Below are 14,320 nucleotides of genomic sequence, written 5' to 3'. Positions count from 1 at the left end.
ATAATGAGTAGCAAGAGTTGGATAGCAAGTGATCCATTCTTCCAAACATGTCTATTGCAAAAAATTACCCAAATCTACTTGGTTCCCAAGGTTAAATCATGAGAGTTCAGGTAGCCAGTTACACCTCTACCTTGAAAAGAAAATATTCATATTTTTAAATAAATAAATAAAATCCATTACAACAGACAAAAAATAGTATTTAAATTAAATATTGAATTTATGAGAACTACTGTAAATCTTCAGAGAAAGATAATCTTTAAAGAAATCTATACATTCTCTGTGTCATTACGTAAGTTGAAAAATAAGAAAAAATTGAATATATATATAAAAATTCCCTTCAATCTCCATTCACCAGAGTGAAACTTCTCTATGGGATCCTTTTTAGGATCCTTTTAAGAACCTTTGCATTCTTCAGGGGCAAAACTATGGCATCTTTTTCAGTGAAATGAGATTGGTTTTTAATCTACTGAGAAAGATTTGTTGTTGAATTGCTAAGTTGTGTCTGACTCTTGAGACCCCAAGGGCTGTAGCCTGCTTGTCTCCTCTTTCACTGGGATTTCCCAGGCGAGAATACTGGAGTGGGTTGCCACTTCCTTCTCCAGGGGACCTTTCCAACCCAGGGATCAAACCTGGGTCTCTGGCATTACAGGTGGGTTCTTCACCACTGAATCATCCAGGAAGTCCACTGAGAAAGATAGCAACCATGAAACAGTGTATCTTTGCTGAAATCAGTGTAAACAGAAATATAATTTCAACTGTGCTAGGTAGCAAGAGGTGACACTTTTTCCTCCTGAATTTGGTGAATATGTGATTCTAACTGATAGGTAACAAACTAATCTAAAGTGGTGATGGTGGTGAATATGTGGAAAGGAATTCAAATGTGAAATACCAGAGTACTAATCATAACCAGAAAATGTATGTTCTGATCTTTCTGCTTACAAATGACCATGATGTTGGGAAGGTCCATACAGTCAAAGCTATGGCTTTTCAAGTAGTCATGTGCAGATATGAGAGTTTTTCATATCAAACTGTGGTGTTGGAGAAGACTCTTGAGAGTCCCTTGGACAGCAAGGAGATCAAACCAGTCAATCCTAAAGGAAATCAACCCTGAATATTCATTGGCAGGACTGATGCTGAAGCTGAAGCTCCAAAACTTTGACCACCTGATGTGAAGAGCCCACTCACTGGAAAAGACCCTGATGCTGGGAAAGATTGAAGGCAGGAGGAGAAGGGGCAACAGAGGATGAGATGGTTGGATGGCATCACCGACTCAATGGACATGAGTTTTTGCAAACTCTGGGAGTTAGAGGAGGACAGGGAAACCTGGCTTGCTGCAGTTTACGGGGTCACAAAGTGTCAGACCCTATTGAACAAGAATAACAACATGAGAAGGTAGCTTTGATGATACCTAAGTCCATTTCAGCTCTGAAATGTTCTGATTCCTTGTCTATTCTTTTAAAAATACTACCTTTGTTATAAAACATTTAAGTATTATAAAACATTTGTTATAAATGTTTGTTTAAAACATTTTATAACAGTTATAGAAGCAACACATATTGATGTGGTTTAAAAACATCTAGACAGGGACTTCCCTTGCAGTCTAGTGGTTAAGACTCCACACTTGCACTGCAGGAGGTGAGGGTTCAATTCCTGGTCTGAGAACTAAGATCTCTCACACCGCATACTGTGGCCAAACAAACAAATAAAAGACAAAACAAGAAACCCCAAACATCTAGTAGACAGACACAGAAAAGTAAATAGAAATTACCCATAATCCTACCACACAAATGGAATACGAAATGGCAATCCATTCTAGTATGCTTGCCTGGAAAAGTCCATGGACAGAGGAACCTGGCAGGCTACAGTCCATGGGGTTGCAAAAGAGTTGGACATGACTGAGCCACTGAGCATGCATGCATGAAATACAGGTGGTCTTTTATAACCTGCTTGCATTTAATGATTTTAAACCACTCACTATGGCATTAAATGACTTTCAACAATGTTGATTTTTTTTTTAATGGGCAATGGGAGAAGGTGGGCATTTCAGAATTACTCAGGGGTTACCCTAGCAAATGCCCCCCCACCTTTCTGACATACCCCTGGGGGCTGTGGCCCTTCCCACTCAAGAGTTACTGGACAGAGTCATTGTTGACGATAATTGTTATTTCCCTTAAGAGCATTAGGGCAGAATCAAGCCTAAGAGTACAGTGCCCCCAAAATCACTTCTAATGGCTACTGAGTTGGAATGATGTACCACCATGTATGGATCAATTCCTTTCCCTGGATATAAAGCTATTTTCATAATTACAAACATCATATTGAACATCAGCTATGTATTAATACCTCTATCTTTATACATATCTTCAATGAAATTTTTGATACTTCTTCACTAATTAAAATAAAAATCAAGGGGATTTCCCTGGTGGGCCAGTGGCTAAGACTCCACATTCCCAGTGTGGGTGCCTGGGTTCGATTCCTGGTCAGGGATCTAGAACTCACACGCTACAACTAAGACCCGGTGTGGCCAAATAAATAAAAATTTGAAAAAATCAATTTATGGGGTGTCTGTAAGGGAGTGTTAAGTTGCTAAGTCTCTCATTCTGTTTCAATGAAATCCTATTAAGTATGAGAATCTGACCAAAAAAGGAAGGATGAGCCATAGTTAGGAAATCTGGTTACTTACCAGCATCTTTGATCCAATTGTCATAAAGACGCACGGTCCTTGATGTAAGATCACTGAAGGCCATTTTCCACAGGAATTACTGACAAACAAACAAAAAGATGGGTTTATGATCTATAGATGCAAATAAAGCCAAGTTTCTAGTAATACAATATTAAATATGCTAAAAATTTAATAGGAATACCTGGCAAAACAACAAACCTACCGAGGGTAAATGCATTAGTGAACCACATTAAACCCTGATGCAACTGCAATCACTTAAAAGACTTTTCATCATAAAGACAATGCTGAATTCACTTAAAAAGGCTGATATTCTATGTACCAGATACAAAAGGGGTAAGCGATTCTAAGAACTGTCATAGAAGCATCCATCTTCCTTTTATGGCAGCAAAATAGGTCAGGAATGGACTGTGCCTCCCATGGCAATGTTGAACCAAGTCAAGAAGATAAATTTTCAGAAAAGATACTCTGATCCAGACTTTTAGCTGATCTTCAGGTGTAAGAAGTTCTTCTGTATTCAAGTTTATATAACTTAAGTGAAACCGAGGTAGACAGAGGGAGGAAAAGAAGATCTACAAGATCCAAAGAGAAGGTGCCTAGTTTATCTGGACAGATAGACAAAAACAGTTGGAAAAAGATGTCTTCTGAAAAAGAAGACCAACGAGGGGAAACTAGCTCTATCGTGTATTAAAAGATATTTTGAATCTTCAGTAATTAAAATAGTGTGACATTGGTACATGAAGGGAGAAGGCAATGACACCCCACTCCAGTACTCTTGCCTGGAGAATCCCAAGGATGGGGGAGCCTGGTGGGCTGCCGTCTATGGAGTCGCACAGAGTCGGACACAACTGAAGCGACTTAGCAGCATTAGCAGCAGCAGCAGTACATAAAGAAGCAAACCAGTGGCACAGAATAGAACATCTAAGAAACATACCAAAAACATTTGGGAATTTAGTACCATATTTCATAAATTCTAAGATATACACTTTCCCAAATTTTAACATCTCTGAAAACAGCCAACACCGTACAAAGGAATGGGACATCATAAAACGACCAGTATGTTTGATTTCAAGTCATATGGTGGGAAGATAAAAAAGTTCTGAAGGTAGATGGTGGTGATGGTTGTACAAAGCATGCAAATATACTTAGTGCCACTGAACTTTATATGGTTAAAGTTAAAAATGGTTAAAATGGTAAATTTTACTTAAAATGGTTAAAATGGTAAATTTTACATTATGTATATTTTACAAAAAAATAAATCCTCTAGGTCTGCAACAGAAAAATTTAGACTTTATACTGGTATTCTAAGATAAAGCCATTTTATATTATATATATAATATATATGTATATTTTTAAAAGACATATTGTATATGATATACGCGCACCTGAAACCAGTAGGCACTTGAATTACCAGCAGTTGTTGAGTAAATGGTGTGGTACAACTAGAGAGCCATCTGAAAATAAAAAGTGGGATCCAAAATAAACCAAGATAAACTCCAAGTATTAATAGATCAAAGATTTAAATAAAATTTTAAAAGAACCATGAAAGTCCTGGATGACAACAGGGAGAACACTTTTATAATCTTGGAGTAGGAAGAAAACTTTTTAAATTTGACTTAGTAGTTCATAAAACATAAAAGAAAACTAATAAATTTAACCATATGAAAATCAAGAAGAAAAAAGGAAAAAGGCAAATGACAAAGAGAAAGAAATATGTTCAATTCATAATACAAACAAGTGCTACTCTCCCTAATATATTAAGCATTCTTAGAAACTGAAAAGGAAACACCTATAAACCAAGAATAAAGCAGACAAATTTCACAGAAATGGAAGTGCAAACGGCTCATAAGCATATAGAAAGTGCTTAACTTTAACCATAGTAAGAAAAATCTATAATACTGCATTTTATTGCATTGGATGGGTTAAAGTCCAAACATTTTATCAGTCAGATTAGCCAAAATTTGCATCGCCACTAGTAATGTATGAGTTTTCCACAATCCAAAAGTGTGTTCCCTCTGTTGGAAGGATTGTGGAAAACTCACATATTGCTGGTGGCGGTGCAAATTAGTATTACCCTTGGTGAGGGCAATTTGGCATTATCAGTAAAAAAAAAAAAAAATATATATATATATATATATATATATATATATATAAACCCATATTTTTAAGGCAACAATCCTATTTCTAGAAACTTCTCCTATAGAGATATATGCACATATGCACAATGACATATATTCAAGCTTATTCATTGTATCAGTCAGTAAAAGATTGGAAACAAGCCAAATGTCTATTAAAGAGGGCATGCTAAGTTGCTTCAGTTGTCCAACTCTTTGCAACCCTGTGGACTGTAGCCAGCCAGGCTCTTCTGTCCATGGGATTCTCCAGGCAAGAATACTGGCGTGGGTTGCCGTTTCCTTTTCCAGGGGATCTTCCCTGACCCAAGGATCGAACCCATGTTTCCTGCCTTGACAGGTGGATTCTTTACCATTGTGCCACCTGGCACACTTCAGAGGAGCTCTCCAAATACAGGATGGTATCTCAGCATGATCTCTGATCTGATACATCCTGTGTCCTCAAGCTGAGTTCAAACTCAAGATTGGCTGCGGGGATGCCAGGATTTTGCCAGAGTCAGCCTGGACTCTAGTTTTCCTGTGGATTGTGTCTATACCAAACATATGATATGGGAGTAGGAGCAGAAACTTTGGGATTACAAAGACCTTGGTTTGAATCCCACCACTGACTAGCTGTGTGACCCTGGGCAAAATTAAAGTTCAACCTCCTTATCTGAAAAATGGCAATTTACAACCTAACAAGATTAAAAAACAACAACTCATTGTTTTAGAATAATTGTTTGGAATAATTTATGAGATAATATATAAAATTCATGAAATTTATATGATAATATATATGAAATTTAGAGCACAGAATCTGATAAAGAATGAACATTCAATCAAAATCAGATATTATCATTTGTAGAGATAAGCTATACAAATTTAAATGGAAAGCATCCGGCCAAGTTGAATGGCAGTGTATGGAACAGATCTAGAGAAAACTCTACTACTTTCATTTTTAGAGCTGGTATGTCACAAATTATACATGATTCTTCCCTGGATGTTTTTCAGTGGTTTTGATATAAGTGTTTTAGATCCTGATAAAAGCTCCTTTCCCGCTCACCTTAACCACTGATGTAACAGACCTCGAGCCACTATTCTCCTAATTAAACTGCCAAAATAACGCTGTTTAAATTATTCAGAATCAGAGTGAAAAATTCTAATTTTATAGGGCAAATGGTGGACTTACATTTCAAAGTATTAAGCTGTTTTCTGGGCAAGCCCTGCCTCCTCTTCTTTCCCTACTCATTCCACTCAGGCCTTTTTCCTCTCCCCAGCCCTCATTAAAGCACAAAGCCTCAAAGAGACCACAGCAGTCTAATGCAGGTCAGCAATACTCACAGGCAGCAAACAGAGCTGGTTTTTCTAATCTAAAAGACTATGCAAGATTGAGATGGAGGAAGGGGGAGAAGGTCATCAGAGGAGTAACTCACACTGGAAAGGTCTGTGAGGGGGAATTTGCAGAAGCAGATACCCACCAACAAGTGAGGGAAGACCGGGGAGACAGAAAAGGGACCTGGTGGCTCAAGCTTACTGGAGTGGAACTCTCTCACTGATCCTTTGCTTGAAGATAACCTGCTATCCAACAGTCTGTAACCCTTGTGGACCCACCAGAGGAAAAGGAACGTGGATCATTGTATAAAAATGGGGCAAGAAAAGAAAACCTGATCCCTTTAGCCTGTTGGAACTAAATAAACTGCTGAGAATTTCCTTATAAGCTGACTCAGTGATGGACTCGGTGCTAATATTACATTGTTGGGTCTAGTCTAGAAAATTGTTAGTAAATGAATTGAGGGCAACCTGAGTTGTCCTGTAAATACAGCACTACCCCCAGACTAGAGCCAGGTATACCTTCCCCCTCCTAACCCAGACACCCTCCTCACCCGCCCTTTAATACAGACCTTTGATTTTTTTTAGTGAATGTACTGTTCAGAAGGAGAGAAATGTATTCTATGTGGTGAAGGTATAGAGATATCTTCTAGCTGATAGCAGAACTAGGGCCTTAATAACTGATTTAAAATACTCAGTGGCATAAAATTTCAGATCTGGAGAGGCCAGAATAGTCAGGGTTCTCATGCATGTAAAGCAGAGACTTAAAACTCAGCAACAGTAGACAAATGACCACACCTCCATAACGGGTGAATAAGACAGGCAGGTGCTATCAGGGAACAGAAAAAGCTTCCTTTGCCAGAGCTCAGCCTTGGATATATGTGTCAGGATGAGAGTAAACAGGAGCTCCTGATGGGGAGCTGGTGCTTCTATTTCATTGACCAGCACCTGCAACAAACCATGAATTTCACTCTTTGTAGTGGACAGTATCACTTTGTGACTGGATCATTTGGTGAAGGAGAGACTTAATCTGCCTAGACTAGCTCCTTTGTTTTTGTTTAGTTGCTAAGTCATGTCTGACTCTGCAACCCCATGGACTGCAGCATGCCAGGCCTCCCTGTCCTTCACTATACCCTGGAGCTTGCGCTAACTCATGTCCATTGAGTTGGTGATGCCACCCAACCATCTCATCCTCTGTCATCCCCTTCTCTTCCTGCCTTCAATCTTTCCCAGCATCAGGGTCTTTTCCAATGAGTTGGCTCTTCACATCAGGGGGCCAAAGTATCAGAGAGTCAACTTCAGCATCGGTTCTTCCAATGAATGCTGCTGCTGCTGCTAAGTCACTTCAGTCGTGTCCAACTCTGTGTGACCCCATAGACGGCAGCCCACCAGGCTCCGCCGTCCCTGGGATTCTCCAGGCAAGAACACTGGAGTGGGCTGCCATTGCCTTCTCCAATGCATGAAAGTGAAAAGAGAAAGTGAAGTCGCTGAGTCTTGTCCGACTCTTAGCGACCCCATGGACGGCAGCCTACCAGGCTCCTCCATCCATGGGATTTTCCAGGCAAGAGTACTGGAGTGGGGTGCCATTGCCTTCTCCCTTCCAATGAATAGTTAGGGTTGATTTCCTTTAGGATTGACAGGTTTGATCTCTGTGCTGTCCAAGGGACTCTCAAGAATCTTCACTAGCACCACAATTCAAAAGCATCAGTTTTTCTCACAGACTTCCCATCAGGAAGCTTGCATAAGTCTCTTATCCTCATGCATCAGAGGGCAGAGAGAAGAAGCAAGAACTACAACCCCACGGCCTCATGAATGAAAACCACAATCACAGAAAACTAACCAAAATGATCACATAAATCACAGCCTTGTGTAACTCAATGAAGCTATGAGCCATGCCATGCAGGGCCACCCAAGACAATGGGTCGTGGTGGGGATTTCTGACAAAACAGTGGTCTACTGGAGAAGGGAAAGGCAAACCACTTCAGTATTCTTGCCTTGAGAACCTCATGAACAGTATGAAAAGGCAAAAATACTAGCTTCTTTAGACCTGAAATTAAAGATGTCAAGTTCAAATGTGATATATGTACCTGCTCCAAGAGCTTACCTGGAGACTCTTTGAAGCCACATATATACTAACACCAGGACACATAATGAATTTGAGGGATCTGATCACTTTGAGATCTGCCAATAGGATTCAGAAGGCAGCACTCTGCTGAGGACTTCTTTCTTAAATTCACTCAGATGGGGCTGTGACCATAAGGTTGCCTGTGGTGGGAAGTACTTGGCAGGAGTCCATAAATTAAAAACCTTTGCCAACCACTTCCACGGGAACCTTCATGTATTGGGATTTATCCAAACCCTGCAAAATATACTGGGACACTCTCCCTGAGGGAAAGGAGTGTAAAGTCAGCATCTGGCTTTCCCAGGGCATGCCTGTCATCCCAGAAGGGCTATATGGTTTTCCCTTTCTCTTTTGATATTTAGGAGGTCCTGGGCTCCCTACTGATCTCTGCTTTAGAAGTCAGACATCAGATCTGCAAGAACAGATCTGGCTAGCTGCAGACCCTGTTCAGGGACACATAAACTGAAATGACCTGTAGGAAGGTACAAGCAGAGAGGAGGAGGTCTGTAATGGAAATTGGGCAGCAGGGTGAGAACAAAACTGATCTTCCTGAAGCTGGGGTAAGGCGATCAGAAATTTTAAGTGTATTAAAATGTGAGAAAGACTATAAAGTGATCATTTGTTTGTTTAAACCAGGTTTTTCAACCTCAGCTTTATTGACATTTTTGCCAAACAAGTTATGGGGAGTTGTCCTGAGCAATGCAGGATTCTCAGCATCAACCCTGGCCTCCACTCACCAAATGCCAAGAACACTCCATCTCTAGCTGAGACAATCAAAAAGGTTTCTAAGAGTTATCAAATGTCCCCTAGCATGTAAAGCCATCCCTAGTTGAAAACAACTGAGTGAACTCCGGGAGTTGGTGATGGACAGGGAGGCCTGGTGTGCTGCGATTCATGGGGTCGCAAAGAGTCAGACACGACTGAGCGACTGAACTGAACTGACTGACCAATATTTTTTCATTGAAATAAAAAGCTTCAGAGTAATCACTTCAGTAATTATATCATTTCAGTGGTACTGCTGTTCAAAGCAGTTTTTGAGCTTTTCTTTACAAATCAACATCAGAGTTTTTCAGAATTTCATTTAATTGGCTCTAAGGGAGAAAAGTCTTTGTCTACTGCTTTAAAAATCATGCCCAGAACTAATCAAAAGTTAAGAATAGTTTCAAAAGTCATTGGATCAAGCTGAGCTATGTCTTGATAAGTGGAGCTGGAATGGGGGAAGTAGAGGTGGGATTAATCATAATTTACTAACATTTTCAACTTATAGTTTATAAACTGCAAAGGAACAAATCCAGAAGTGTTTAGGGCTATAGTAATATTAGTGGAATATATGTATAGTAGCCTGAGGTGACTATATGGGATGTGTATTTTCCAGCATGTATTTTTTTAAGATTTATTTGTTTATTTATTTTTGCCCGTGTTAGGTCTTTGGTGCTGCACGTGGGCTTTCTCTAGCTGCAGCAAGTGAGGGCTACTCTTTGTTGTGGTGCCTGGGCTCCGCATGGCAACAGCTTCTCTTGTTGCAGAGCATGGGCTCTAGGTGCGTAGGCTTCAGCAGTTGCGGCACACGGGCTCAGCAGTTGCGGCACACGGGCTTACTTGCTCCATGGCATGTGGGAACCTCCTGGACCAGGGATCAAACCCTTGTGCCCTACATCGGGGAATCCCAGATTCTGAACCACTGGACCACCAGAAAAGCCCTCAGCGTATTATTTTAAATCCTTTTTTCCCTTCGTCATCTATTATGACTTCAAATTTAAATAAAGTAAGTCGAGAATGTGAACAGACTCAGTGAAAAATTATTTCAAAGGATAGATTTTTCAATTTTGCTAATTACCATATACATGTGTGTACTGCGATTATACGTATATACACATACACACACACAGAGCAGAAGCAAAAAACACATCATACTCCTTACACTTACTATACAGGGTTTTGTGTTTTATTTTTATGTTTCATATATACATTTGTGTTTCTCTTTGGCATTTCCTTAATCGGCTAGATTATGCAAATCACCTTGGGAATGAAACACAACAGAGAAGGCAAAAAACCAGAAAGTTTTATCCTAGATTCTGAGTTATAAAAGCTTAGGTACATAGCCATACAGAACAACTCAAGGGCCTAGACAAGAGATCTGGAAGGAAACCTTGGGAGTTTCCATGCCTCCTAGCACAGAACAGCATGTTTCAGGCTTGGGAAAGGAGAGAGTCAGAGGGAAGGCAACTCGTGCTGATCTCAGAGAAAAGGGCAATAAGCCCTGGTGAGGTGCCAAGTAGGATTAAGGAAACAGAGAGGAGAGGGATCAGGCTCAGCTGCCTGGGTACAGGGGGAATGGGTGGCTGATATGGCCTTAGGCAGCCATGGAGAGTGTCTCCCATGAGGTGAAAGGGCAGCATAAAGTCTTCTGAGTGCCCTCAGTGGACGTGGATGTGTTGCAGAAGAGCTGCAGAAAATGACGGAGCCGTGTAGCTAGTAACAACGCAGACCTACACAGACTAGTGCTCAAAGACCTGAAGGACCCTGGACATCTCAGGGGATGGCCGTGTAGACAGAGGACATGGAGACCAAAGGACTCCTTCTTCCAACTCACTTGATACACAAGCTTTCTGTAACTTGCTGAGAGATTTTGTTCTTACATGGCTGACTTTGTCAAAAGAGGTTTGAAACCATTTACGTATGGGATCAGACAGCACAAACTTCCTCTCTTCTCTACTCCTGTGGTTGCCAGACCTGGTTGATTGTCATAATCACCTAGAGAAAGATTAGTATGTCTGGGGAGACGCTGATGATGGGCCAGGTTTGGGAACAATTTTTTTTTCCTTTTATTTCTTTCTAAGTGAAAGATAATTGCTTTATACTATTGTGTTGGTTTCTTCCATATATCAACATGAATCAGCCATAGATATACATATCTCCCTTTCTCTTGCATCTCCCTCCCACTGAGAACTTGTTGTTGTTTTTTTTAAGAGCTTCTTCTTTATACTGCACAAACTGTTCTCTGACATGAAAATATCCACAGTATGAGAAATACACATGATTCATGATAAAAGATTCAATAATGCGTGTCACTTGGATATGATAATATATTGGGTCAAGAAGGGGAGGAACAGGAGATGTAATCAACAATGGAAACAATTTCTCTGATGATTCAAAATAATTGCAACAGATATGAAATCTGCAACATCTTGGAGTCAGCATATATACCCAAAATGTAAAGTATTTAAACTGTGTCAAGGGTGAAATAAGTTTCTTAAGCATTTGTGAAAAGAGAAATTATTGCTACATCTTAGGTCTTAGTAACTTACAGAAAATTAGAATATAAGCCTTGTCTTTTAGGCAAACAAAAGTGATCAACACAAATATCAAACAAAGATACTGAGCACCTAATTTCTGTTTTTCAAATGGGAATGTTATAGTATCAAGGATCATGCTTTCATTTGGAAATAACAGAATATAACTTGAAGTGCTAAGCAGTAAGAGCTGTTACACAGAAACATAGATAAAGAAGTCCAAAGGTAGGAAAATTCCTTCTGAGTTAGTTCATTTCTACTTTGTCATTTTTGTGGAAAAAGATGGTGATCGTCATTCCAAATATCACATTCTCATACACCTTCTTCCAGAGTAGTAGAAGAGTCTTTTCTTTGTGTCTCTTTTTAGGAGATTTAAAAGCTTTCCCAATGCTCTCAGAGGCCCCTTAAACACCTCCTCCCAGAACTGTATCACATTTCCATATTTAAATAAAGCACTGAAAAAGGTTTGGGCATGTAGTGGTTTCAAAAGGGTAATTGATATTGTGTTTATCCTCACCTGCACATTTGGGGAAGCACATGGCTGTCTCCTGTGAAACCTGTATGCAGGTCAAGAAGCAAAAAGTCAGAACCAGAAATGGAACAATGCACTGGTTCCAAGTCGGGAAAGGAGTATGGCAAAGCTGTATAGTGTCATCCTGTTTATTTAACTTATATGCAGAGTGAAAGTGAAAGTGAAGTCGCTTAGTCGTGTCTGACTCTTTGTGACCCCATGGACTGTAGCCCACCAGGCTCCTCTGTCCATAGAATTCTCCAGGCAAGAGTCCTGGAGTGGGTTGCCATTTCTTCCTCTAGGGGATATTCCCAATCCAGGGATTGAACCCCGGGTCTCCCGCATTGCAGTCAGACACTTTACCGTCTGAGCCACCAGGGAAGCCCATTGAGTGAAGTGAGTGAAGTTGCTCAGTCGTGTCCAACTCTTAGCGACCCTGTGGACTGTAGCCCACCAGGCTCCTCCGTCCACGGGATTCTCCAGACAAGAATACTGGAGTGGGTTGCCATTTCCTTCTCCAGGAAATGCAGAGTACATCATGTGAAATGCTGGGCTGGATGAATCCCAAGCTGGAATCAAGATTGCTGGGAGAAGTATCATCAACCTCAGATATACAGATGACACCACTCTAATGGTAGAGAGTGAAGAGGAACTAAAGAGCCTCTTGATGAGGGGGAAAGAGGAAACTGAAAAAGTTAGCTTAAAACTCAATATTCAAAACACTTAGATCATGGCATCTGGTCTCATCACTTGATGGCAAATTGATGGGGAAAAAGTGGAAGCAGTGACAGATTTTATTTTCTTGGGCTCTAAAATCACTCTGAGTGGTGACTGTAGCCATGAAATTAAGATGCTTGCTACTTGGAAGGAAAACTATGACAAACCTAGACAGCTTATTAAAAAGCAAAGACATCACTTTGCCAACAAAGGTCTGTATAGTTAAAGCTATGATTTTTCCAGTAGTCATGAATGGATGTGAGAGTTGGACCATAAAGAAGGCTGAATACCAAAGAATTGCTGCCTTTCAGTTATGGTGCTGGAGAAGACTCAAGAGTCCCTAGGACAGAAAGTAGATCAAACCAGTCAATTCTAAAGGAAATCAACCCTGAATAATCATTGGAAGGACTGATGCTGAAGCTGAAGCTCCAATACTGTGGCCACCTGATGTGAAGAGTTGACTCATTGGAAAAGACTCTGATGCTGGGAAAGATTGAGGGAAGGAGAAGAGGGGGGCAACAGAGGATGAGATGGTTAGGAAGGACAGGGAAGCCTAGCGTGCTGCAGTCCATGGCATCGCAGAGAGTTGGACATGACTTAGTGACTGAACAACAATGGCTTGAGGGTGGAAGGATGAGTCTGAAAAAGGCAGAAGACTTGATAACCCACAAGGAAGAAAGAGGGGTTAGCTTTGAGAAACAATGTCTGCTTAAATTGTGATTTGAAGAGATCACTCTTCAGTGGCATTTCAAATAGGAACCAAAGCTCCAACAGGGAGCCCACCCATCTAAGTGCTCTCTGCTCATCCTGGTGATGGGTATTCAGGATAGACTAATCTTGATTTTTTGTTTGTTTGTTTGTTTGTTTAAAAAAACATGATTGATAAGTTAAGCATGTTTTGCAACACCATATAAGACTTTCTAGTGACCCTTACATGTCTGCTACTTAGGGCTATCTTCTGCCAGTCTCTGATGATACAGATAACACACTATAAATCCATAAATATAGGCAGTATAGAGCTGGACACACACTTGTAATTGTTATGATCACAAAGAGTCAAATACAACTGAGTGATAACACTTTATATATTATTATTTAGCTGAATCCATTGTGGAATTATCCACATTATATGCTGTCCTACAGCACAGCATACATAACCAGTACTGATATCTGACTCTGGTGCATTGGGATGGCCAGGTCAGTTTTCACGGGTGGTCTTCTCTCTGGTGGACTGGACATTCATGCTCCACTGCTGTCCATTATTTTGCTTCTCACTCCTGCTTGTACCTGTACCTCTGTATTTGGTAGTTATCACACTACATTTTATCTGTAGACATATCTTGCATCATTAAAACTCTAGTAAGTTCTTGTGTGTCATGTACAAATTTACATCTCACACAGAACTACACCAGGGGAGGGAAGGCAAGAAAAAATGTCCATGGTATGAATCAATCAAGTAAATGATCAGAGCTAATGTTGACACTTTGTTGCACTGACTAGCAGGAAGGTCCAATGTTCTCAACTTCAAATTAAGTTAAAGTATAAGGAAATGAGGCA

The 14,320-nt window shown here is 40.3% G+C and overlaps 2 protein-coding genes across 5 annotated transcripts in view; both read right to left on the bottom strand.

The window, feature by feature from the left end:
- The window catches only part of ELOVL7 (ELOVL fatty acid elongase 7), a 79,842-nt gene that overhangs the window by 25,502 nt on the left and 40,020 nt on the right, over positions 1-14,320 (bottom strand). For 2 of the 4 annotated variants that reach the window (XM_055555180.1, XM_055555182.1), the window contains exons 2-3: positions 4,066-4,134; positions 2,684-2,762 (exon numbers count right to left, since the gene is read on the bottom strand). In XM_055555180.1, the coding sequence (XP_055411155.1) occupies positions 2,684-2,747 (64 nt within the window). In that variant the 5' untranslated portion in view covers positions 2,748-2,762; positions 4,066-4,134. The remainder of the gene's footprint in view (positions 1-2,683; positions 2,763-4,065; positions 4,135-14,320) is intronic. The other 2 variants (XM_055555178.1, XM_055555181.1) reach the window with 1 other exon arrangement.
- DEPDC1B (DEP domain containing 1B) overlaps positions 1-14,320 on the bottom strand; it is a 172,229-nt gene that overhangs the window by 152,705 nt on the left and 5,204 nt on the right. The gene's annotated exons all lie outside the window — the stretch shown is intronic.

Source organism: Bubalus kerabau, chromosome 18 (assembly GCF_029407905.1).
Source record: "Bubalus kerabau isolate K-KA32 ecotype Philippines breed swamp buffalo chromosome 18, PCC_UOA_SB_1v2, whole genome shotgun sequence".
NCBI lineage: Eukaryota > Metazoa > Chordata > Mammalia > Artiodactyla > Bovidae > Bubalus > Bubalus kerabau.
The sequence above is the reverse complement of the archived record's forward strand: the minus strand, read 5'-3'. Positions and strand labels throughout refer to the sequence as shown.